This window comes from Sycon ciliatum, chromosome 3 (assembly GCF_964019385.1).
Source record: "Sycon ciliatum chromosome 3, ocSycCili1.1, whole genome shotgun sequence".
Classification (NCBI taxonomy): domain Eukaryota; kingdom Metazoa; phylum Porifera; class Calcarea; order Leucosolenida; family Sycettidae; genus Sycon; species Sycon ciliatum.
The window spans coordinates 31,672,517-31,697,309 of NC_088645.1; the positions used below are offsets into that span (position 1 = coordinate 31,672,517).

The 24,793-nt window shown below is 48.2% G+C and overlaps 1 protein-coding gene across 1 annotated transcript in view; it reads right to left on the reverse strand.

The window, feature by feature from the left end:
* Positions 1-24,793, reverse strand: part of LOC135812668 (uncharacterized) — a 66,349-nt gene that overhangs the window by 40,206 nt on the left and 1,350 nt on the right. Inside the window, exons 3-5 of the mRNA XM_065325946.1 lie at positions 19,239-19,324; positions 16,467-16,511; positions 4,798-4,851 (exon numbers count right to left, since the gene is read on the reverse strand). Of these exons, the coding sequence (XP_065182018.1) occupies positions 4,798-4,851; positions 16,467-16,479 (67 nt within the window). The 5' untranslated portion in view covers positions 16,480-16,511; positions 19,239-19,324. The remainder of the gene's footprint in view (positions 1-4,797; positions 4,852-16,466; positions 16,512-19,238; positions 19,325-24,793) is intronic.

The following is a 24,793-nucleotide window of genomic DNA, read 5'->3' on the forward strand; positions in this document are numbered from 1 at the left end:
CTTTCTTGCAGCGTCGCCCAGCACATGGCCGACGCCGCAGATGGAAGGACTGTGCTGTCCGGGATCTACGTGCCCGTGGCGTAGAGGCATCATGGTATGGTGTTGCATGTGAGTCCCGCTCGAATTGGCGCAACACCTACCGAGAGCCTGAAAATGCGCCTGAGCCTCCGCCCTGAGTGGTATGTACGGTATGCGGACGGGATTTTGCACGGAAAGGAGACATGGCTCGGCATAAGTGTCTGGAGGAGCGTGCGCGGGCTGTGTCTGAGCAGCGGGGCGCCAGTCAGTGCGGGCGGTGTGGGCCGTGGCTGAGAAGCCGCGGTGGCTTGGTCAGGCATGTGTGTGCCTCAACGGTGGATGCCACAGTGCCACCTGGAGCTACCGGAACGTCGGCACCGGCGGAGGGATGTTGTGCCACCCATTGTGACAGGTGTGATCGCTGCTTTCGCGGTGTCCGTGGACGGGGCAGGCATCGCTGTACAAGGGGGGCGCATAGACCAACAGCAGAGGAGCGCTCAGCCTTCCAGCACGTGTGCATATGCGGCAAGCGGATGTGCACCTGGAGCGTCATCGGGCGTCGTGTCCTCTCTCTCTCTCTTCTCAAGTTTCCCAGTGATGGGATCACGTGACCCTTTTGCGGCAGTGACTCTACAGGACAGGACAGGACAGGTGCGTGTGTGTGCATGCATGCGCGGTGTGTGTGTGTGTATGTGTGTGTGTGTGTGTGCGCGCGCACACACACGCCTTGTCAAGCTTATGTGTGTGGTGTGGTCGGAGGGCAGTGTTGTCGCTGACTTGGCGTGATGCAGTTATCGTACCCATCCCCAAGAAGGGCGACTAACACCAGTGCGACAATTGGAGGGGGCTCAGTTTGTTGGACGTTATCGGCAAGCTTTTCGCCTGCATCATTGGAGACTACCGCCGAGTCTATCCTTCCCGACTCACAGTGCGGTTTGCGTAGGGGTTGTGACTGCATTGCTATGGCCCATGTTGCTCGCCAGTTCGTCAGGCGAAATAGCACGTCATAGTACATTTGAGATCAGCGGGAAGAAGATGACGACGTCCATTAATTTAGTATCTGTGCACACGAATCTGCTGTGTGTGTGTGACTCTGTGTGTCAGCTATGATTATCATCTTCTGTGGTTCCATACCTAGCATGTACGTCTGAACCATCCTGCAAAGTTTGAATGACGTACGCGTTGAGCGATCGCTCCGCGAAACATACTTTTTGAAATTCTCTTCATAAGTATATCTTCCACCATTGAAATTTCGAATTTCTTCGAATTTTTTGCTGAGAGGGGTGGCTTGCAACCTCGATATGGCTTGTTCCAGGCATGCTTTGGAGCCATCTTCTGTTGAAGTAGTGGCGGTCATCTGCCCTGCAACTGCTGCAACAAAAAATGATTCGATCTGAGAAAGGGTGAGACCGCGAATCTCGGTTGAATATGGAGTATTTCAAGCCTTTTCACGACGAAGATGGAGTTCTTTTTGGAGATGGACGTCGCGGCAAAGGACATGGTGTCCGACTTCTGGCGTCTGGTGAAGCCAGGGATCATTTGTCCAGTCAGGTCGGCAGCCTAACCGTCGGTAAGCTTGTGTTTGGATCCCGTTCTGCTTCATGTGGTAGATCACAAACAATTTGATATCGCACAAATTGATCTCAGCATCGTGCGTACGGTATTTTATATTCAGAAAATCCCAAAGTGTCTCTGTGTGGCCGCCCTATGCCACGAGAAACTCCAATCAGGCTCCTATGTCCTCTGCCTTCATGATTGAATGTCCACTTCGTTTGAACAACAAACACAACAATCGAGGACGGCTTTGCAATGAAAAATACAGCTATACTGGAGCTGAAAAAAAGAAGAAAAAAACGTGCTCAGGATGAGACTCTAGTACACGCATACTCTCCCAGCAGGTGAAATGCAATTTTTTTGTGAAAAATGCGTGTCGCCGACTGACCAGTAAGGCCGCGGTCACACCAAGCGCGATTCAGCCATTCAGCGGAAAAAAGCGCTTTTTGACGTCATCGTCGCTACGGAAACGGCTGAATTTTCGGCTTCAGCCTTTTTCAGCAGTCAGCCGTTTTCAAAGCGCTGAATGGGAGCGCTGAATGGATTCAGCCACTTTCAGCCATTCTGGCGTAGTGGCGGGAAAAATAAACTCGTGAAACGCATCTTGGCATGATCTTGCAGCTTGCATCGTGGTCCGCCACCTTCCGGCTTTCGTTGTTGGTGAAACTTCTCTCCTTGCCTTTTTGTCGGTCATCATGGAATCCTGGACAGTAGCACTGGAGCGGCGACTACTGGAGCTTTGGTTTGAAGCAAAAACCAAGTATGAGACCACTGTGAAAAAAATACCAGAAAGAGAGCGTGAATCTTGGACGAACTGAAGACGTGTGCTGGAGAAGGCGGACGGGAAAACAAGAGAAAATCATATTCAAAAATGAACGGGAAGAAAAAAACTCTAGCACACAAAAAAATCCAGCCGATTTCGCGAAGTGGTGTGACCAACCGCCCCATTCAGCACAAGCCACTTTCAGCGCAAGCGGGAAACGGCTTGTTTGGTGTGACCGCGGCCTAATTTCGCCTGACGTGGTGGAGAAATCCATTGAGCATGATGTGCCACTCTACACACTGTTTGTTGACCTTGGGAAAGCATATGACTCGATCCCGAGGCCGGCGCTATGGGCCCTCCTGAAGAAGCTCGGCGTCCCGCCCACCATGCTGAACGTCATCAAGTCACTGCATTAGTCCATGCAGGTGAAAGCGCGGGTGGGTGGCGGCCTCATGTCCAACATCAACGTCAACAACGGCCTGCAGCAGGGCTGCACGCTGGCCCCTGTCCTGTTCAATTTGTACTTCCCGGCGGTAGTTGACCACTGGCGTCCTATGTGCCCGGACAAAGGTGTCGAGCTGCGGTACAAAGTTGGAAGAAAGCTGGTTGGCGACCGAACTGCCAAGTCATGCCTGCAGCGTCTCACTGTAACGGAGTCACAGTCCGTTGGCGATGCTGCACTATACGCCACGTCCAAGGCATCCTTTGATCGGTGTTCGGAGACTTTTGTGGCCTGTGCTTCTGGTCCGGGACTGACCGTCAGCTTGACTAAGACCAAAGCTATATCAATCAATACTCCCACCAGTGTGCCGGTTCATCTCGGGAATGGAACCATCGACGCCGTTGACCAATTCACATATCTTGGGTCCGTGATTCACTGGGATGGTCTTTGTGCGCATGATGTGCCTTCGCGAATTTCGAAGGCGTCTTGAGTGTTTGGTTGCTTGCGGGCACCTGTCTTCGGCGACCGCTCCTTGTCCCTCCGATGTCGACGTCGTGTCTATGTGGCTCTCTTACGACCCCGTTGTATGGAGCAGAGACCTGGACCACCAAGGCTCCTAATCTGCGCCGTCTTAACGCATTACACCATCAGTGCGTGCAGGGCTATTGTGCGTGCGAGCTATTGTCGGCATCTCGAGACACCAGCAATGGTATGATCAAGTCACTTCTTCAACACTGGCAAAGACCACTGGAATTGATTCGGACATCGGCGACATCATCCGCGAGCGTCGGTTACGATGGCTCGGCCATATTGGCCGCATGAACGATGACCATCTGCCCAAGTGTACCCTGTTTGGGGAGCTCTCCCCAACTCGGCCTCAGCACGGCCCACGCAAGCGTTGGCAGGATGTGGTTGTGGACGATTTCCACCACATTCATCCACCTGTCCCGGAGAAGGAATGGCTCGACACTGCCCAGAACCACTCGGAGTGGAGGGACGTCATCCACCGTCGTCCTCAGCCTCGTGATGTCTCTGCCAAGCCAGAGTATTGTTGTGCTTGGGTTAAGACGTGTCGCCACCCCGGCGATCTCAAGCGCCACGAACGTTTCTGCCGGTTGCCGCCGAAATACTCCTTTCGCTATCATTGCCTATGGCAATGGGCAAGTTCAATGTTCAAGGCTCAAGGCTCAAGGTTTAAGGTGTGTGTATGTGTATGTGTGTATGTAAGTGTGTGTGTGTATGTGTGTGTGTGTGTGTGTGTGTGTGTGTGTGCGTGTGTGCGTTACCATGGTACAGACATATCCGTTACCATGGTACAGACATATCCGTTACCATGGTACAGACATATCCGTTACCATGCTATGTGCCTCAAAGGGTTAAACAATGAAAGGAATGTAAGAACAAATACATGACTTCTTCCTGAAACTCAAACGAACACAAAATAAGCTCATGGTCAGGATCGCCCAGACCCATGGCAAAGCGGCTTCTATGACGTCACATACACATAAACATCCCAGTACATTTTCATAAATTCTTGAAACACCACCCATTCTCCATCCAGAAATAGCTAAAAGAGAGAAAAAACGTAGCTGGCCGTAAGGAAAATCGTAATGGTTGTCGAGATACGTAATTTCATGGTATGCTGCCAAATATCGACCAAACTAAATGGAAACACGGGCAAAGCAGTGTAGTGGACACACATCCGCCTTTGAAGTTAGTTTATGCACCTGTGATTATTGTTTCCGTTTATGCCACACATAATCCTGTTTAGCCTCTTTGGCGGCCGCATGCTGTCTGGCATGCCGGTTGTACCATAATCAATTTAGCTGTACCTGCCCGGTTTGCTCTTCCTTTCATCTCTCTGTCGTTCCCTGTGCTCAAACACACTTGTCAGTTGTTGTAGACAAAGCTAGTCACAAGACGTCTTTGGTAAGCTTGAAGAACGACTACAAGCAACATGTAAATGTTGTGCAGACTGCAGTCATGGCAGGGCAGAAAGAAGATTCACAACACTTCTTACCATTCACAGATGAAATTGCAGCGAAGCCAACCACCAAGATGATGAATAAGGTGCCTGCAGATGTCCAAAAACACCAAGGACAATATTCTGATATGTGTAAACTTTGAACTACTGTAAATCAACAAAATTTGGCCGGTGAGAAACTTTGGCCGATCTCGAAATGAAACTTTTGGCCGTCATTAAACTTTGGCCGATTAGGGTTTTCAAAAAAGAAATCGATCAGTAGTTGATGCTCTCACATGCATCCATGCATCATTTGCCTCTGTGACAAACTTTGGCCGGCGATTTACTTTGGCCGGTTGGTACCCAGCGGCGAAATCAGCGAAATTAAATCGCCAGCGAAAATTAGTTGATTTACAGTATTGGATTGTCCCCATTTTTCAACTCTCCCGTCACTTAAAACTGTGTGGACCCTGGCTAGTGCCAGACGTTACTGAAGAAACGTATTTTGCATAGCTACGGGAATTAAACCCTTTACCCACAGAACTCAACGTATGCAGAGCGTTCCACTGTCTAAATTTTACTTTGAATTGGCCACAACTTTGGTTTTCCTTGGACAATTGTCATACCGCATGTCAGTGCCTTTAAAGCCATGGCCTTATATTCGAAACACCGCTGCTTTCCTAGCTATTTTAGATGCAAAAAGACTCACCCACTACGGCATGCTAAATCCATTTGTTCACCCTTCCTACTGGGCTGTAAGTTTGTTAGTATAGTACTTACTCCTTCATTTTTACAAAATATACTTCAAATATCATTTTGAAACTCGGATAATGAAATAGCATTTTATTTATGAAGCCCATGGTTTTATAACTGAGACTGGCTTCATAATCGAGTATACCACCATGGCTTTAAATGTGCGGACATACGGTATTATCTTCCTCACGAAAGGAACACATTGTGGACTCGAACTCCATTCTATGAGATGCTCTGGCTCAGCGCTGCAAGCTGGCAAAGCTGTTTCAGGGCGTGCCCGCACTGTCAATCGATCTCCATCCGGCATTTTGCTCTCCTTGCTCGTATCAAGCTCATTCCTTTATAGCCACTCACGGGAATCCTTGCTTGAAATTGAGTAAGTCTATCCTTGTCAACAGCTGACATGGGCAGGGAAAACCCCGGCTGTTTTTTTCACACATTGCGCCCTGAGCTAAATTGACTGCGACCAAAAAGAAAGAAAGACAAACCGGACTCGGAGGGAGAGCCAACGATAAATTGATAGAAAAGAAAAGGGGAAGAGTGTGTTGCTCCCTACATGGGAGCTTGCGTTTTCCTGCCGACTTGGATTCTCACTCGACTGCCATCCAGAGCACACGAGAAGTCCATCGAACCGTCCACTCAGCAAACCTGCAAGAAAGCTCCACTCCCTGCTCAATACACAGTGTTTTGAGGAATTCACCCCTCATCAGTTGAGCTTGAGTAGGTTGAAGAAGATTGTGCCTCCAAAGCACCACTTATGTAGTGCTCTCCAGGCACCAATATCACCAGGGATGCAAACTTAGAGAGAAGCTCCGTTTCCAGCGCGACAAACACCTCGTGAACACCAGATAGCCGTGTGAGTCAGTGTCGGCAGGAAAACCGGGAGCTCCCATGTAGGGAGCAACACACTCTTCCCCTACTATCGCCGAAGTTGCACCAACCTATTCTTCACATAGAAAGGAAAAAGGACCAAGGAACTACAAGTTACACTATAATGTCCACTAACACCACCAGTAACGAATAATCAGCTCATACGATAACATTGCTCGACACTGACCAACAAAATGTTCAAACATCTACCGTATGTCCGCACATTTAAAGCCATGGTGGTATATTCGATTATAAAGCCAGTCTCAGTTATAAAGCCATGGGCTTTATACATGAAATGACATTTGACGTATGTTTTGTAAAAATGAGGGAATAAGTACTATGCTAACAAACTTACAGCCCAGTAGGAAGGGTGAACAAGAGTAGTATAGTGCGGTAGGGGCTCTGACTCAAAAGTCACCTCCATCTTCCATATATGGACTATTCATCCTTATATGGCGGCTCAAAGGTCAAAGGTCACCTCAAAGGTCATCTGCCATAGATGGCCTATTCTTCCTTATTAGGCATCCATGGGTCAAAGGTGACTTTTGGGTCAGAACCCCTACCGCACTATACTACCAAGAGTACATAACCAAGAGTGTGCAACTGCTTGCACAACCTCTATGCTCACTACTATGCTGTGCTGCGACGGCAGAACTTCACATCACGTGACATGGTTCAAAAGGTTATGCTGGCAAACAGTGCAAAGTGACCACAAGAGAGTTGTACCCAAAGCTGGGCTGCGTACAACCCAGTATCTATCATGCACTAGAGTGCACGGGTTCATCACGTGATGTGAAGTTCTGCCGTCGCAGACCCCATAGCTGGAGTTGCACACTCTTGGGTTATGTACTCTTGATACTAGGGAGGTTCTGCTATACGTGAAACGTAGAGAAATCACGTAGAGAGCAGGTGTCTGGGTTAGAGTCTACGGCTTCGCGAGTTTTGGCTCCAGATTTCTACGCGGAGATGGGGTTCTCTACGTTGTGGCACACGCAGAGAAAATGCGTACGGATTTGCTGGGTATCGATCAACTGCATGCAGAAAAACTGCCAAATATGGAAGGGGAAATTCCCAGTACACATTCCACGTGACTTCTCTAGGTGAAACGTAGAGCAGAACAGCATTTCTTTACGTTACGGGAACGCGAAGAAAGTTCGCGTGATTCTTTGCGTCGCGTTCCCAAAACGTAGAGCAGAACCTCCCTACTACTAACAAGTGGATTTAGATTGAAATTTCTGTGTGGACTTTGACTTTTATGGCATGGCGTAGTGGGCGTGTCATTTTGCATCTAAAATATCTAGGAAAGCAGCGGTGTTTCGAATATAAGACCATGGCTTTAAAGGCACTGACATACGATAATTAGTACCGTAAAGTACCGCCAGAGCGCCCCACCTTGATTTTACAGCCAGAGAAAGGAAAACTGTAGTGGCAGAGTGCAACGAAGTTTGTGCGATGTGAGAGTCTTACTGTACTAAGATCACGCTTGGCATCTTGGCAGGGTTTTGTGTGGAGCCTATGTCCGCTCCAAGGTACGGATTGACTGCAAAACGTGCAGTATGTGTACAAGGTTCATGTCGTATGACCTACAGACAGCAGACCACCTCCACAATACGACCACGAAAGGATGAGATGGTGGGGCGCTCTGGCGGTACTTTACGGTATACCTGAAATACTTGGTGTGAATAGAATTAGAAGCCTGATGTGAAAAGAAGCCCAGCACAGAAATCGGCTTCTAAAGCTGTCCCCTTGGAAAAACGCGATTCCGCGGCCGCGGCAAATTTCGCAGAAGTTGCCATCATCCACGAAAATCACGGAATCCACACTTTTGCCCGCGGAATCTGAATTTTTTTAGGGTAAATTACTAAAATTACTACTCAGAAAGCAGCAGAAAAACTACTTTGCGATCTGTTTGAGCACATTTCTCTTGCCAGTGCAGGTCTCTCCAAGATTCTTCACTCTTATTCAGTTTGTGACTGCAAAGGGTAGTATGAAAAGTGCTCCTTCATGCGACTAGAGGAGGGTGAAAAACTTGCAGAAAGTGCCACAGATTTTTGATTTTACCGCAGAAAATGCCGCAGAAAACCCCCCTTTTCCCGCGGAATTTGCCGCGGAATTTTGAATTCTTCGCCGCGTTTTTCCAAAGAGACAGCTAAAGGAATATCTTATTTGGGCACTGCTGGGTGGAATACACTCCCGCCGGCTTGCCGCATGTCTAGTTCAGTCTAGTTCAGTCTAGTTCCTATTACATCCCATGAGACTAAAATCGTCGTGATCGGAGCAATTTTCAAAATCCACCAATATCCTACTGACAGCTGTGCTGACAAGCACAAGAACCAGTGCGCTGCACTAGACTAGGTGCATAATTATGTTATCTTGTGCTTGAGGGTCAATAGAATGAAAATCATCGGATCATTATGTGTGTGGGACTCAGCAAGCAGCCAAACTTCATATCGCGTACAGGAAAGTCATCGCACAACTGTCACGCGATGACTTTCCCGTATACAAAGCAGTTGAGCTCAGATCAACTTTTTCACAACACGACGTTTTCCCGTACGCGAAATGAAAGTATGGATCAGGCGTTTGGAGTTCACACACCAGACTTTAGGCTGTCATCACAACATGGTACAAAGCGCTGCGTCTACGTCCACGTAAGGAGTCTTTGGTCGGTTGTCATGATGATCCGTATACGGGGTGAAAACGGGAGCAGAGAAAACGGGAGACGTGGACGTGGTATGGAGAGTATATGACTTTTTGTATGAACGTGCGTATCTCCCCCAGCCTTTTTCCGAGCGACCCTGTACTTCAATGTACGTGGGTTCAAATTTCTCCAAAAACCTGACTGCGTGTACGCATCAAGAACTGTGCCTGTCTGATGACACGACCACCCGTTTTGGTTTTTCACCATAGACGTAGACGTAAACGGGAGTCGGAGAACGTGGTGTGATGACGGGCTTAGAGATCGCGTAGTTACTGGAACGAATCGAGCAAAAACCGATGAGCTCGTACGCGAAATTGTGAGTTTGAATGCATGCTTTCAGAGTGTGATAAAGGCAAGTTATGTAATGAAGGCAGCGCGCCGCACACTGACCCATCACCACAGTTGCATACTCTTGTTTATGCACTCTTGGTAATAGGTCATACAGCAACGCCGTCAGGCGAAATAGCACGTCACAGTACATATGAGATTTTTTTTTTTTTTTTTTCATGTTGGCACTTATGAATTCAGGGGATGGCCCACGCCTGGTAAAAAGAAAAAGAAAGAAAAAAGAATGTCTGGCACCTATGAATTCAGGGGATGGCCCACGCCTGGTAAAAAGAAAAAGAAAAAAAGAAATCATAACAAAGAAAACTAAAGAAAAAAGAATGTTTGGCACCTATGAATTCAGGGGATGGCCCACGCCTGGTAAAAAGAAAAAGAAAAAAAGAAATCATAACAAATAAAACTAACTAATAGCGAAAACAATACAGCCATATAACAAGAGGTGAGGGTTAACCCAGACGACACTCAGCATTCACTAGAGCTGAGGGGCACTCCAGCTGCTGATCCAAAGGTGCTCGCCTGGATCGATGACCTCTTAAGCTTGCAATCGCCGATCTGATGAGGGCAAACCCTAGGCGGCAACGGAGGTGAGCCATCACCATGGAGAACGGTTCCTTCCGCTTCTCGGCCAGCATTGATGCAATGCGCTTGAGGAAAGCAGAGGCAGCCTTGCCTTGACCACCGGAGGCACAAAACACCAAGGGGACGAACGATGCCTTCTCTACTTCCCTAACACGCTCTTCATAGTGTCGCCGTTTCTCCTTCTCGTGCTTAGTGAACGTGCTGTTGAGGGTGGGAGCGGTGTTCGATCGGACAAAAGGGTTAAATACCCGGACATCAAAGAATGTCCTCTCGAAACGGCCGCCCCACACCCCGCTGGCAGCAACATCTAGGCGGGCGCCATCCTCGCTGATTGCAGTACGATACCTCATCCGTTCCCCGGAAAGTGGCTGGAGAGACGGCTCCACACTTACGTCATGTGCGACGCGTGAAAGCAGTGAGGCGGTGATGTCTCGCAGCTCGTTATGCCGGAGTGACGGATACCCTCCAATAGGGCACGACAGGGCATGCGCGGTGCTGAATGACTGACCACAGACGCAGGCGGACGGCAGCATTGGGGGGACCCAGCCATAGCGAACATGGATGGCGTCGCGAAAGCCAGCCTTGCTGAGGGAAAAGCCGTGGACTTTCAGTGGCCGGCACGTGAGCCAATTGGAGGCCCCCTTCAGTGAAGCAAGCTCCACACAACGCTGCAATTCCTGTGAAGTGGCTGAGACGACATCCTTGGCGATGGTTGACTCCTTATTCCGCTGTCGGCTGCGGACTTCGGACTTCCTGTGCAGCGTAAGCTGCGTGACGTCGGGCAGGTAGGACATGCCAGAGAGGATTCCCTCAACCAGCGTTTGGGTGATGTGGCAGGATGAATGGAACTGTTCTGCTAACGAAGAGACAATGATTAGTCCCAGGCCACCCAAGCGACATGGTAGAGCCAGGATCTTCCGTTCGGCAGAGCCTGGAGAGGGGCGACCGAGGAGGGCTGGGAGTAGCAGGTGTACAACCGCCTGCTCCAAGGGCTCCAGCAGGGTAGCTGTGTTGGGTACTGTCCTGGCAACAAATGCCCAGCGATGCCGTAGACCGTGCGTAAAGGTGGAATACGCTGCATGCGGCTGGGAGTGGGCAAATGTAGACAGCTTGTCAACCTCCTTGCACCATGTGTTCACCTTGCCCGTGACATAAGCCGCTACAAATTCCGGGGTGCCGAGTGCTGCACCTAGATGTCGGTACCCATCTGAGCGGACTTGGATACGTGTGTCAGCGAACAATTCAGTGGCACGCTCGAGATGTGCAGGCTTCACTAGTAGTACGGATTTCTCCGGGTTGAGGAAGTATCCATAGGCCTCACCGCGCTGCGATAGGATGTCCCACCAGTGGCGAAGTGGCAGCAGTGTTGACGCTGCTGTAACGTCATCGGCGTACCAACTCTGGGTGGCTCCACTGCTACGGCATTCTTCAATGAGGGGGATTGTGGCGATAGCGTACATGGCCATGGCGAGCGGGTCCCCTTGGGTGGTGCCCTCACAAGACCACACTGTCTCGCCATCCACAAATAGCTGGGCAGGGCTTCGGTATGTGTTGACAAGAGTTGTCGCCAGCTCAGGACACAGGCATTGGACATTGCGCAGGCATACGTCCCGGTTGATGCGATTAAATGCATTGGAAGCGTCGGCAAACAAGGCACCCTCTGTTGCCTCGTCGGCGAAGGCAGTGCGCATGGCGTGTATGGCTGCTTCGATGCCTCCTTCCTGGCCTGCGCACAGCTGGGTGCAACCGGTCGCGGCTTCAACTGCAGGCCCGGTGATGTAGAGAATGGCTTTTCCAACTATCCTTCGAACGACCTCACCGATCCCAATGGGTCTGACGCCTGGCTGCTTGTCGAGCGCCATGAGTCGGCACGCCACATAGGCTTCCAGTGCAGCCGGGTCCACCGCGGAGGTTGCGAGTCTTCTTGCACATGATGCTACGGCATCGCAGAGCTGGTCTGAGTTTTGGCCGAAAGCTGAGCACATCCGTCGCAACCCAGATGCGTCCATGCCTGATGGGCCAGCAGCTCCTTCTGTCTGCAGGGCAGCCTTTCGGATCATAGTTCGATCCAGGGCAGCGAACATAATGTGGTGAGGTGTGGGGGGCAGTGGTCCGTCCATCACAGCTGACAGGTCGACTGGCTGAGCGGCAGGATGTTTGTCCTTTAGGATGTCACGGACAGTTTGATTGCCAACTTTATCATCCAGACGCATGGGGCCACTGTCGGGTGTCTCTTTCAGCATGCGCATAGCTGCACCAGTCTTGCCCGTGTGTACTAGGTTGGCGAATCTTCGAGCATCGTCCTCTGATTGTTTGCTGGACTTTGACCCCTTTGTGGCCGCCACTAGCTGCCGTTGAATTGTTCTGGCTTCCATCATCAGTGCATCAATGTCGCCTTCTTCCCAGAGGGTGAGTCGTCTTCGGAGGCATTCGACATGTGCTTGTCGGTCGAGGACTCGATGTGGTTGCTGCAGGGTTAACTGTGTGACTGTCATGGCTGCTTTCAACGCTAATCCTTCACCTGCTGCCTTGTCACCGAATATCTTGTAGTACAGAGTGAGTGTGCGGACAAACCGCGAGCCAACGGATCCTGAGGGCACTGGAAAGAGGTTGGGCCGAAAGTGGACTGTCTCGAGATCAGCGGGAAGAAGATGACGACATCCACTAATTTAGTATCTGTGCACACGAATCTGCTGTGTGTGTGACTCTGTGTGTCAGCTATGATATCATCTGCTGTGGTTCCATGCCTAGCACGTACGTCTGAACCATCCTGCAATGTTCTGTCCCCGGGGAAAATTGCGGTAAAAAATCGCAAAAAACGCGGGGAAAAACGCGGCATAATATAGCATAATTTGCGGTGAATTTGCGGTAAATATGCGGTGAATAATATTGATGTGAGGCAATTTTCAGTGAGTATGTAGTGAAATCAATCAGTTACAAGTCTCTGGTGTAAGCACTCGTCATATTGGAGTAAAAAGCCGCCACGATGAGACGTTGCTGACCGAACAGTGCACTGTGTGTACGTGTAGTGCAACAAAAAGTAAAAAAAACGCGGGAAAATCGCGGAAAACACGGTCTTTTAAAAATCGCAAAAAAACGCGGAAAAAAACGCGGCCGCGGAATTGCAATTTTCCCCGGGGACAGAATGTTTGAAAGACGTAGGTTGAGTGATCGCTCCGCGAAACATACTTTTTGAAAGTCTCTTCATAGTATATCTTCCACCATTGAAATTTCGAATTTCTTGCTGAGAGAGGTGGCTTGCAACCTCGATATGGCTTGTTCTAGGCATGCTTTGGAGCCATCTCCTGTTGAAGTAGTGGCGGGGATCTTCCCTGCAACTGCTACAACAAAAAATGATTCGATCTGAGAAAGGGTGAGACCGCGAATCTCGGTTGAATATGGAGTATTTCAAGCCTTTTCACGACGAAGATGGAGTTCTTTTTGGAGATGGACGTCGCGGCGAAGGACATGGTGTCCGACTTCTGGCATCTGGTGAAGCCAGGGATCATTTGTCCAGTCAAGTCGGCAGCCTAACCGTCGGTAAGCTTGTGTTTGGGTCCCGTTCTGCTCGATGTGGTAGATCACAAACAATTTGATATCGCACAAATTGATCTCAGCATCGTGCGTACGGTATTTTATATTCAGAAAATCCCAAAGTGTCTCTGTGTGGCCGTCCTATGCCACGAGAAACTCCAATCAGGCTCCTATGTCCTCTGCTTTCATGATTGAATGTCCACTTCGTTTGAACAACGAACACAACAATCGAGGACGGCTTTGCTATGAAAAATGCAGCTATACTGGAGCTGGAAAAAAGAAGAAAAAACCCTGTTCAGGATGGACTCGAGTACACGTGTAATAGCTGGCCGGTTTAGCCATACACGACTCATACATTACTCACGAGCGACTCACGGAAAGGGTAATAACATGCAGATACAAAATACACAAGGAGAGAAAAAATGTAACTAACTGCCCATCTTGGGGTTTGAATCTCGGAATCTGTATCCACATAAGCTCTACGAATAAAATAATACTCTTTTACTGCGAAAAATATACTTTCTATTAAAATGCAACTCCTACACACGCATCCTCTCCCAGCAGGTGAAACGCAATTTTTTGTGAAAAATGCGTGTCGCCGACTGACCAGTAATTTCGCCTGACGCAGATGCTGGTTGAGAAAAATTTAAGAGTGCTTTTCACGTGACAAGCGGCGATTGTCCGTACATAGAGAGCTACCATACAGTACATGAGAACTATTTGAGGTGCTACGACTCGTACACTCAAACTAAGCACAAGAGTCTTGTAGTCTGTAGGGTACAGGGCCTAGGGGTACAGGGCCTAGGGGTACAGGGCCTAGGGGTACAGGGCCTAGGGGTACAGGGCCTAGGGGTACAGGGCCTAGGGTACAGGGCCTAGGGTACAGGGCCTAGGGGTACAGGGCCTAGGGGTACAGGGCCTAGGGGTCCAGGGCCTAGGGGTACAGGGCCTAGGGGTACAGGCCCTGGGGGTACAGGGCCTAGGGGTACAGGGCCTAGGGGTACAGGGCCTAGGGGTACAGGTACGACGCGCCGATCAACGCTGGAAAAATCTCCAAGTTTTGAAACGTTTTTATTGCTTTTCTGAGAGTTTCACGGTGACCACCGGTCACCAGAAGTGGTACGGCCATGGTTGTACCAGTCGTACCGACTCCAACGGCACTGCTAACCCTCGTCCAATCCCCTTCAAAAATTATATACATGATCGTCCAGTACACACGAACAATTTACAGTAAAAACCAATTTTGAAAGCCTGGCCTAAAGGTCTGTTTTTGCTGATCATGGCTCATATTTCAGTTTCTCCAAATTAACGAAAATCGACTTTAGTCACAATAGTGTGAAGATTTCGTATTTATCAATTTCCCATGCTCGATAATAGTCGAAAAAAAAAAAAAGTACGGTCCGTGCTCAAAGAGTTCAGAATAGAACATTGAAAACCTCGTTATTTTCCGCGAAATGTACTTCATTCTTTGTTTGGGTCTGCATCCTGTTTGAAATCATAGTCAAACAAAAAACTTGAAAAGCGAAATGCATTTCGCAGAAATGACGAGGTTTTCAACATTCTATTCTCAACACTGTATCTGCTTTCCTTTATTTCTCAACCATGCACTCTCTACTCCATACAAGGCAGCCTACTATCTGTGTACAGAACACAGTCTTTGCACAAGACTGGTCATGTTATTCAGCATGCATCGCACACCTCTCTACTCATACCAAAGGCATATTTGGCACATCATCTGTAGCAACTGCACCAGCATATCAGGCTCACACATAGCACAGAAGTAGGGGTGAAACGATTAGTTCGAATATTCGAGTAATCGCTTGAAAATTTCAAACGAGCGAGTATTCGAAATTTTGCACCAGATTTAATTTTAATTTTTTAGAATTGGCATTCTATTTTTCAAAAGCTGTTGTTGTACCGCTCGTCCACTGGTACATGGTGTGCATGCATTATGCATGCCTTTGAGTCAATATTTTATGACTTGGACAATGCGATCACCACAGCAAGTAAGGCCACACGTTTATATTTCTATGTTTCTCGTCACCTGAAAATCCAAAAACGTATGTGAGGTGGAAAAATAAAAATAAAGTTTATTACACCTTTGGACACATTAAAATCCACCAATACACCATGCAAAATAGCATCCAGTCAGCAACTAGTATGTGGAAGGAGCTTCTGTCACAATCTGTGAATGTGCAGCTAGACTGCACACAAAAAATGGCGACCTCGCATCATGTGTCGCGCAGGCCAGGCCACATTAGTGAGGTTCTGCCACACGGTAAAACGTGCCAAAGTACGTATGGAAACTTCGCCGCGGTACGGGATCAAGTTTCATACGGATTTTTCATACCGTTTTCCGTGTGAAGCACGCTTCATACGGACTGGACTCCGTGTGAAAACTGAGCGTACAGAGTACATGTGACGAGGTGTTCGTGCATGCTACGAGCATGCTACATACAGCAGAACCGGTGCAACGTACGAAAAATCCGTGTCAAACTTCACTGCAGTTGACACGGAGTTTGGTACGTAGGTCCGTGTAGCAGAACCTCTCTATTATGTACATGTGCATGAGTGTGCTGGTCCCCACATGCACAGTCAGTGCAGCACAGTTTTTTTTTCTTTTTTCTTCCAGACTCCTGAATCATATGCGCGCGGGTGACGAGAAACATAGATATAAAAACGTGTGGCCTAACGTTAGTTAGTTATGAAGTACGGATGAAAATCGGTACTGTACACTCTGTGCAAGAAGTTGGCGACTTTTGTTCTATGTTCACAGATAATTTCTTCCGAATCGGTCAAGAACTCACTAATCTAGCGCTTTTGAGTTTTGAAAAAATACTCGAAATAATCGGATACTTGATCGAGTATTATGAATGAGTGATCGATTGGTCAAAATAGATACTCATTTCACCCGTACACAGAAGATAACAAAAGTAATAAAACGTACCTAGAGACGCCATTTTGTTTGTTGTCGGAGTTCAATATACTCTGACTGGAAGTATAAAACCATCAAAAAACATGAAGAACAACATGCACCCACACACGCAGACACCCATACATACACACACACACACACACACACACAAGCATACATGTACAAACACACGCACGCACACACACACACACTTATACTTGTACTTCCCTCACTGCCAAAATTGGTGACGTGGGTCTCCCCGGGAGAAAGGAGAGAGACTCAAAAGGGATCTTGGAAAGAGGACTCAATTGGCTATTGAACCGCCCAAGGGCCGACACCCCCCCCCCCCCCCCACACACACGCAAATCCCCAAACTATGGCCCGGTATGGGTGGACATGCGAATGATCTCACTTACGGGCACACCACACCTCAGTAAGTGGGTGAGGACAAGGTGCAGAAAAAGGATTGACGGCATCAGGGTATCCGTCCTGGGATCCAACTGCAGTTACCCCTGCCCCCAGTAAGGGGTAAAACTTGCTACTAGTGTGGGTGGCTAAACGAGAGAGCTTGGAAGCTCAGGGCCCTACGATATGCTTTGTTGCCTAACTCATCGTGCATGATATTAGAACTGATGTAATTGTTTTTTCCTTTGATAAGCTGCATCATTGTATTGCAAAAACGTTTCAATGAGTTACTGAAGTAACGTCTTCTGCATAGCTAGGGGACAGCGCTGACTCTGCCGATCATGGGCGTGCTGGAGCCGACGGCATGTCTGTCCTGACGTTTTCTGGGACCGGCGCTGACTCTGCCGATCACGGGTAATCTGGAGTCGACGGGATCTCTCTTCCGACGTTTCTTGTGACAGGCGCTGACTCGCCCGTTCACGCTTATTTTGGAGACGACGGGATCTCTCTTCCATAGTATATTTTTGCTAACGCATCCTATCACCTACTTGGTCCGCGTCAGCAATATTGTCGCTTAAATTTGAACTTACACTTTGGATATCAACGAGTGCACTTGAAGTGATAAAACTTGGTTCGATGGACGGTACGGTGTAGAATGACAACTAGCTATGAGGAATTTATTGTCCAAGGAAGGGTTCATACTTTTTTCGGTCCTCCTCATCGCTGCTCTCAGTGCTGGAGACAAATTGTTTTGCTCGGGTTCGACTCTCTGGCTTTTGCAAGCTCATCTCTCTTCCTCTCCGCCGCCTGGCTATTTTCTAAAGAGAAGTCGATCGTGATGGTCGCCTTCTCTATAGGACTTCGCGTGGGCAGCACGACAGCCTGTGTGGTTCAAATCAGGCGCCGCTCTTTGCAAGATTTTATTTTGAACGACAACGACGCGTACGGTACTTGCAAATCTCCACGGCGCACTGGATACTCCGAGTGTTGAGCTGGAGGTAAGGGAGCTGCGATCTCAGCTTGACGATCAATCCCTGAGGTGAGCCATCTCGGCCGTTAGCAAAATGGGGCTGATTCCGAGTAGCCGATTACTTTCTTGTGGCTTGCGCTGCTCTTGCCTGCACAGCGTAACAAGATAATCTATTTTGATGCGGCGCTGTATCAATCAGAATCACCCACCAATCGCTCTCGAAATCCACTCAAACTCTAGCTAGACCTTTCAGGTACTACTAGTAAACTAACTTACTAACCAAAATTGGGATGAAATGGGCTGCCAAGTGAGCATTGGCGACATACAAACAAAGCTGAAAGATAAGTGACAATATCGCTGACGCGGACCAAGTATTCGGCAACTAACGTCCATTCTACATTTATAATAATTCCTCCTCGTCTCCCTATTTCGTTCCTGAAAATTTCACTATACATCAGGGAGTCGTAGACATGATACGACGAATATTGTGGCCAGCTGTTTGTGGCCAGCTGTGTTTGATGGTACGGTACGGGACAGATACGGGAGCCAGCAAAATTTTGTGGCCAGCTGTTATGTAAAATCCTGTAGAGCCTTTAAAGTCACAGGTATGGGACAGATACGGGATAGCTCCAGGCGTGACATAAACAAACAAACACCAAACTAAAGCTGTCCGGACCCTGGCTAGCGCCAGACGTTACTGATGTAACGTCTTTTGCATAGCTACGGGAATAAGCTTCACTAGCACCAGTGATTACACAAGAGTTAATCTACAGTCCATTCAGAAAAAATGAACTTCTAGCTTTTGGCCATAAATGGGTCAAACGTTGAGTTTTTTTAGAATTTTTTTCTGCAATCCCATATGGAATCCTCTTCCAATTATGTTTCTGAAGTTTTTTTGTCCAAAAAGCAAGCCATAGCAAGAATAGGATTTCGGCCAGGTTTTGCCTCAAAAGCACTGAATTGGGAAAAACCATCAAAATCCAGGCCGTTTGACCCCGCCTGCAACAGTGCATTCTGCGGTTCGAACCCCAGTTCAGGCACCCTTTTTGGACCCTTTTTCAAATTTCAAAGTTCGCAGCACTGCACTGTGTACGATGAAATCACGAAAAATCGCCAAATACGGGAGCTCGCCAGAGCCAGGACCCATCTTTTTATGAACGGACTGTAGCCAGAAACAGCCCATGGTTAACAGGTACACACACACACACATACACACTCACGAACACGCATCACACACACACACACACACACACACACACACATGTGCACACGCAGTACGCACGCACACGCACTCACACATAAGAACACACACACACAGAACGCGCACGCGCGAACACACACATGCACGCAGCACATGCACACACAGCACACAAACACGCACACCAAGCACACAAACACACACACACACACACACATTAGCTACAACATACGGCAGTTTGCGGTACGGAGGGAGCTGGCGAGCAAAGTGAGAGCCAAGAGGATAGTCACGTTGTCCGAGAGACGAAGACCGAGAGCCCTGCGCAGCCGGAAATGAGCATGGCAAACACACACACACACACATACCTTGACCTTTGACTTTTTGACGCCCATCGCCGGAGGCGATGATAGCAATGCTACGGCAGAAGCCATAGCAACTTGTGCTGGGATTGCACCGTTCAACAGCTTGCAAGGCTGAAGAATTGACCATCACTATTGAGCCTGGTCTACACCATACAGCTATTTGAAGTGACTTTTTCTGGCCAGTGAATCCCTATTTTTGGTCTTTTTAATTTTTTTCCCGCACACACATCACACCACACACTCCGGCATGCACTGGCTGTTGGTAACCATCCAGGAGAATGAAAGAAAAGTCAGGAAGAATCTGAGAAAGAGAAGAAAGACGTGTGTGACCATAATCGTCGGGAATCGAACCCGCAACCTATCGATTGGAAATCGCTGCACATACCACAGCACCATATGGGACGCACACATGCACACACATACACACAGACACACACAATTAACTACAACACATAGTAGCTTGCGGTACGGATGGTGCTGGACAGCGAAGTGAGAGGCTACGGAGAGAGCAGGATCTTGGCGGAGCCAAGAGGATAGTCTTGTCTGAGGGACGAAGACCGAGAGCCCTGAGCAGCCGGAAGTGAGCATGGCAAATACCCGTTTACTGTAAACCGCCCAATATTCGCGTCAAATTTTTTTTGCGAATTCTTAGAACCAGCGAGTTTGCGATAGCAAAAGTTTGCGAAGCACTGGGGTCACATACATACACCCACAGTTTGCACATGCACACAGCACAGCACACACACACACATGCACAGAGCACACACAAACAGCACACAAACACACACACACACACATGAACACACACACACAAACACACACACACACACACATGAACACACACACACACACACACACACAAATTAACTACAACATACAGTAGCATGCGGTACGGAGGGTGCTGGCCAGCGAAGTGAGAGACTACGGAGAGACCAGGATCTTGGCGGAGCCAAGAGGATAGTCACGTCCGAGGGACGAAGACCGACGGCCCTCAGTAGCCGGAAATGAGCATGGCCAACAACCATTTATTTAATTTATCAAAGAAAATGAGAGATCAGAAATGGGAGGTGGGTGGGTGAAACTCAAAGATCCGACAAAATTGATTCACACACAGAACGGATCAAAGTAATATATAATAAACTAGGCAAACTTATAAAGCATGCCACATTGAGTGCCCACGACGCATGCCACCGGCGTTGAGCGTCGCGCAAGAATGAATGAATGCCACGTTGAGTGTCACGTTGCATGGCACGTAGAATGCCATGACGCATAGAGTACCATGTGAGCATGCACCAAGACGTTTGTCCGACATGGTTACCGTGATGAACAGTGCACGTGACTGTAGCCAGCAGCAAAGCATGAGCATGCAGTAAAAGTGCTAGCAATCATAGCAGCATAGTTTGAGTGGTAGCACGAAGCAGCCGCGTGCACCCATTAATCTGCATTATTACTATAATGCTACACAACCAAACTCATACACATACACACAGCACACACACACGCGAGCACACACACACAAACATACACACACGCACACACACAGCACATAAACAGCACACACACATACACAGAGCACACACAAACAGCACACAAACACAAACAGCACACAAACACACACACACACACACACACGAACACACACACACACACTAACTACAACATACAGCAGCTTGCGGTACATAGGATGCTGGCCAGCGAAGTGAGATACTACGGAGAGAGCAGGATCTTTGCGAAGCCAAGAGGATAGTCACGTCCGAGGGTGAAGACTGAGGGCACTCAGTAGCCGGAAATGAGCATGGCCAACACCCGTTTATTTAATTTATCAAGGTAAATGAGAGATCAGAAATGGGAGGTGGGTGGGTGAAACGCAGCGATCTGACAAGAGTGATCCACACACAGAACGGATCGAAAATTAATAATATAGAATAATATATCGTAAAGTCGTGGATAAAAGCCGGGCTTATACGCATAGAAGCCGGGCTTATACGCATAGAAGCCGCTTTCTGCACATCAGGCTTGTCTGCAAACCATGCTTATATGCACCACCGATATTTTTGCCAGGCTTGTAATTTAAAATAATATGCACATCTTCTACGCGCAACACGCGTAGATCTACCACTGACTGCTGGTATGGCGGCAGTTTTACTATGCACCGTACATATCGCATGCACTCTTGACTTACCCGATCCGCGCTTGCATAGAACTTATTAGAAGCCAGTCTTCTGCGCGCGACAGGCTTATATGCATTTGACCCGTTTGATTTTCAGGCTTCTATCCGCGATGTGCTTGTATGCAAACCCGGCTTTTATCCGCGACTTTGCGGTAGGCAAACTTGAGCATGCCACGTTGAGTGCCCACGACGCATGCCGCCTACGTTGAGCGTGGCGCATGAATGCATGAATGTCACGTTGCGTGTCACGTTGCATGACACGTACAGTTGTGGCAAGTGAATTCCGACAATTGCCATAGGGGACAGCGCCACAAATGAACATCTGATCATCAATGGAGTAATGCACTGCACCTAATTTGTACTATAGAGCCGTATGCATCCCAAACAGATCGAAAGGTCACAGCATAGATACACACAGTTCACAAACATGGTACACATAAGGAGTATTGGTATCCAATCCCCATTCATTTTTGCCAGCACCTTTTGAACCTTGACTGTGATGAGTACGAGTTTTGGCATCAGACAGATAAAGTTGTATGTAACACATGTACTGTACGTATGCAGGGCAGCAAAGCATAAGCCTGCAGTAAAAGCGCTAGCAATCATAACAGCATAGTGGCAGCAGGAAGCAGCCGCGTGCACCCATCAATCTGCAGTATTACTATAATGCTGCACACACACACACACACACACACACACACACACACACACACACACACACGCACACGCATACATACACGCAAAACCCGCACCCACGCACACGTTAGACGTCCAAAAACACATTTCACCACGTTTCAAAGCTTTTCCTGCGCCAACAACGTTTCCTCCGCTTTACAAACTAACAATACGGATGTCTCAAACACACGCTCCAAGCACACGGCCTATTTCCGAAAGCAGAACAAAAAAACAATGGTGCCTGATTGAAACAACAGCAACGCTCTTGATAACCACATGACTACATTCAAAGTGTTATACTGTACTGGGTCTCTTGTACTGCTAAGGGTGACTTGAGGAGTGACAACATTGAAAGTGTTATACTGCACTGGGTCTCTTGTACTGCTAAGGGTGACTTGAGGAGTGACAACATTGAAAGTGTTATACTGTACTGGGTCTCTTGTACTGCTAAGTGTGACTTGAGGAGTGACAGCATTGGAAGTGTTATACTGTACTGGATCTCTTGTACTGCTAAGGGTGACTTGAGGAGTGACAACATTGAAAGTGTTATACTGTACTGGGTCTCTTGTACTGCTAAGGGTGACTCGAGGAGTGACAACATTGAAAGTGTTATACTGTACTGGGTCTCTTGTACTTCTAAGGGTGAAATGAGGCGACCAGAATGATTATGTGTGTACAAATATGTTCGTATCTCCACTTCTAAACACAGGATAGTTACAAAGGACCGCTCTACGCGTTCAGGAAGACCTTGGCTATCGACTCATCACATCGTTTTGTGTCAAGGAATATAGATGTCGCCAGAGCGAAGCCTGAAGTGCGCCACTCGGACAAATAATCGTCACGAGTAGAAAACATGTCATGAAGTATGAGCATCGCTGTTATCTATTTTGTCACGGCAATCCGCGCGTATTGGCAATCACAACATCGAGATTCTCAGTGGCTTTCAGGTCAACTTTATCCGCGCTGAAAGTTGACTGTGCTGCACTCGATCGAGCGCGTGGGAAAGCGCAAATACTACGATAATGCAGAGCACGAACTTCAATCAGACATCCTCGCAAGAAGACAATTTTCGCTGCATCTTCGCTTCATAGTTGTCTACCTGGTCTTGATATCTTTCCGCAGAGCCAAATTTTGTAAAGATCCGTGGAGGTCTAGCTGAGTTATGACACATTGATTCCCGCTCAATGGCACTTCGAGGGTTAAACACGAGTACATGACAAGCAACGAAAACAGGCAGTGAAACCAGCCAGCAGACTGACAACACATTGTTATTTGCTCAAGCTCACAAATTCTTCTCGTGCTTTTCCCCCGCTGGTAAAGATTTGAAATCTAGAACAATCGTCTATAAACATTTCAAGCAAGAGTACATAAACCAGAGTGTGCACCTCCGTGAAACCAATCTCACAACGAAGTGAAGCATGGAAAGAAGAAGCGCCTTCATGTTATTGGCCCTAGTTCCCGTTTAACTGAATCACCGAGGCGATGAAGAGAAGTTCGTGTGCGTGTTTCGTCTTTTGTACAACAAACAGCAATGCGCACCCGAAGAAAAACGTAGGTGATACGGGGAAATAGCCACGTGAACCTGCATGAGATGGAGCAAACGTTTTTTTTTCTTTATGAGCTAAACAACAGCACTTCGAGACGAGACGATTTCCCCCTCGGCATCACTCCCTGGATTACAAGTGACGACAATGCGCTGATCTTTTGAAAAGAAATAAGCAAGAAAGTCAACTGTATATACTAGATAGCAAGGGCGCGTTTGGTTGGTACGAACTAGAACAGAATACACCAGAACAGTGCGTTTGGTTGGGACTGCACCTGTTCTAGGTCGGCCCGAACATGTTCTGCTTGATCCGGCCTCGAGGCTGGAGCAGACCGAGCAGTTTCACTTTTTCACAGTGAAACCTGGCGGGAACATCGATTTTGGTCCCAAAGGATCGCGTGCATACGCTTTTGGGATGGACTCGTTGTACCGTACAAATTGACCATGGTGACCCATACACATTATGAAGAATGCACCAAGTTTGGCACATTTTTTTCACACAAATGTGCTCTGTTCCCGGAGTACCGTTTGATTGGCATGAGGCTGCTCCATGTGCACCAGCTGTTTGATCCTGTTCTAGATCGTACCAACCGAACGCACCCTAAGTGATTACGAGTTTCATACAGGTACAATGTAGTGTTTGGTGCAAGGAGTTTACATGTGTCAGCAATTTCCACTCCTAATATCACAATTCAATACTCTACTACAAGGAGCAATATGGAGTGGGGATGAGTCCCTTAAACAATTTGCTGACCCCAGGCGACCAGGACCCCGTGCGCCTACAGCCTCTTCCCAACACCCAGATACATGCTGATAGTTCTTGCAGACAGCGAGAACACATCAACACACGTCATATGGAATACAAGAATGACACCGGTATCAAAGCTCACACAGCCATGGAGCCACAAGGGCGTCGGAACCGCACCGGCCGGGACACCCATGGCCGCCCCACTTTTTCGGCCGTTTTTTTTAGCACACTGCAACAAAGCGCGATGATCTCAGCGCAAACGTGCCAAATCCTTGCCCCCGATCGTGGT